Source organism: Phoca vitulina, unplaced genomic scaffold (genome assembly GCF_004348235.1).
Source record: "Phoca vitulina isolate PV1807 unplaced genomic scaffold, GSC_HSeal_1.0 scaffold85, whole genome shotgun sequence".
NCBI classification, from domain to species: domain Eukaryota; kingdom Metazoa; phylum Chordata; class Mammalia; order Carnivora; family Phocidae; genus Phoca; species Phoca vitulina.
Window position 1 is genome coordinate 566838 of NW_022589788.1, and position 1417 is coordinate 568254.

Below are 1417 nucleotides of genomic sequence, written 5' to 3' on the forward strand. Positions count from 1 at the left end.
CGCGCGCGGCCTTACCGAGCGGCAGGCCCTTGTTGAGCAAGTGCGAGCTGCCCATTGAAAGGCGCGGGCGGCCGCGGGCCCCGACGAGTCCGGCGCGCTCCGCCGCGAGCCCGGCGCGTGGGGCGGCCTGGGCGCCGTCCGCTGCTCCGCCCGCTCGCCTGCGCCCGGGCGCCGCCGTGCCGAGCCGCGCCGCGCCGCGCCAGCAGCCGCTCCACCGGGCGGGGACAGGCGGCGCGCGCGCGGGCGGGGCTTCCGGCTCAGCAGTCTCCTGTTTCCAGGCGCGAGCGCCGCGCAGCACGACGCGGGCGGCTGCAGGCCGCGCCCGCCCGCCCCGCCCGGGCAGGGAGGCTCTCCCGCCGGCCGCGCCTGCCCACACCTGCCTGCATCCGCACACGATCCTGCCCCGCACCCGCCAGGCGCCCCCTGCCCCGCACCCGCGCGCACACACGCATTCACACGCACCTGCCCTGCAACCACCAGGCCCCACCTGCCCCCCCATAGATACACACACACACACCTGCCCTGCACCCGCATATGCGCCTGCCACGCACACGCACCTGCGTGCAACCACCAGGCCCCCCCTGCCCCGCACACACATACGCATAAACGCACTTGTCCTGCACCCGCACGTGCACCTGCCATGCACCTGCCATGCACCTGCCCTGCAACCACCAGCCCCCCCCGCCCCGTGCGCGCGCACACACTCACCTGTCCTTCACACGTACCTGCACACACCGGCACACCCACACAAGCACCCATCTACACACTTAACACGCACACACATTCGCCAGGTCCCATCTGCTCCACACCCACTGGGCCTTAACTGCCAGGCCGCACCTGCCCCACACCTCCCCCCGCTCCCAGGCAGGGATCACTTAAATGTTCCTGGCCACTGCAAGGAGACACTGCAGGTTGACACTGCTGTCAGTCGGCCTTGGGTCGCGGGAGGCCGCGGCCGGGATCCCAGAGTTTCTCTGGGCAAACCTGGCCTTATGCTTGGTCCCTGGGACCCAGGAGGAGGTGCAGCCCTGGATGGGAGGCCCCAGGGATAGCCTCCTGATCCTGCAGAGAGCACAGCGGCCAGAAGTGAGCATCAAGAAGCCTCCGCAGGGGTTTCCCTGAGCCCCGTGGTCCCTCAAAGGTGGGCAGGGTCCCCAGCGCCCCCCGCCCCAGTGAGCAAGCTATGCTTAGTTCCAGAGAGGCACCAGCGGGAGGTTCCCCTAGGGTGGGAGCTAGCCAGGCCCCGAGGGTGAGATGATGGGGTGATGGAAAAGGGACTGAAGCCAGCCCTGGGAGACCCTGATCCTGGGAGCTGGAATGTTCTCAGGTGGCAGTGAAGATAGGCAACATAACTGTCCTCTTGGGTGAAAAAACAACAGTAACACACGACGGCTGTGTACCTAGCGCTGAACTATCA

The 1417-nt window shown here is 68.6% G+C and overlaps 1 protein-coding gene across 3 annotated transcripts in view; it reads right to left on the bottom strand.

Moving 5' to 3' along the window:
• The window catches only part of CTBP1 (C-terminal binding protein 1), a 27983-nt gene extending 27867 nt beyond the window's left edge, over window positions 1-116 (bottom strand). For 2 of the 3 annotated variants that reach the window (XM_032395552.1, XM_032395551.1), the window contains exon 1: window positions 16-116. In XM_032395552.1, the coding sequence (XP_032251443.1) occupies window positions 16-55 (40 nt within the window). In that variant the 5' untranslated portion in view covers window positions 56-116. The remainder of the gene's footprint in view (window positions 1-15) is intronic. The other variant, XM_032395553.1, reaches the window with a different exon arrangement.
• Window positions 117-1417: the final 1301 nt, after the last annotated feature.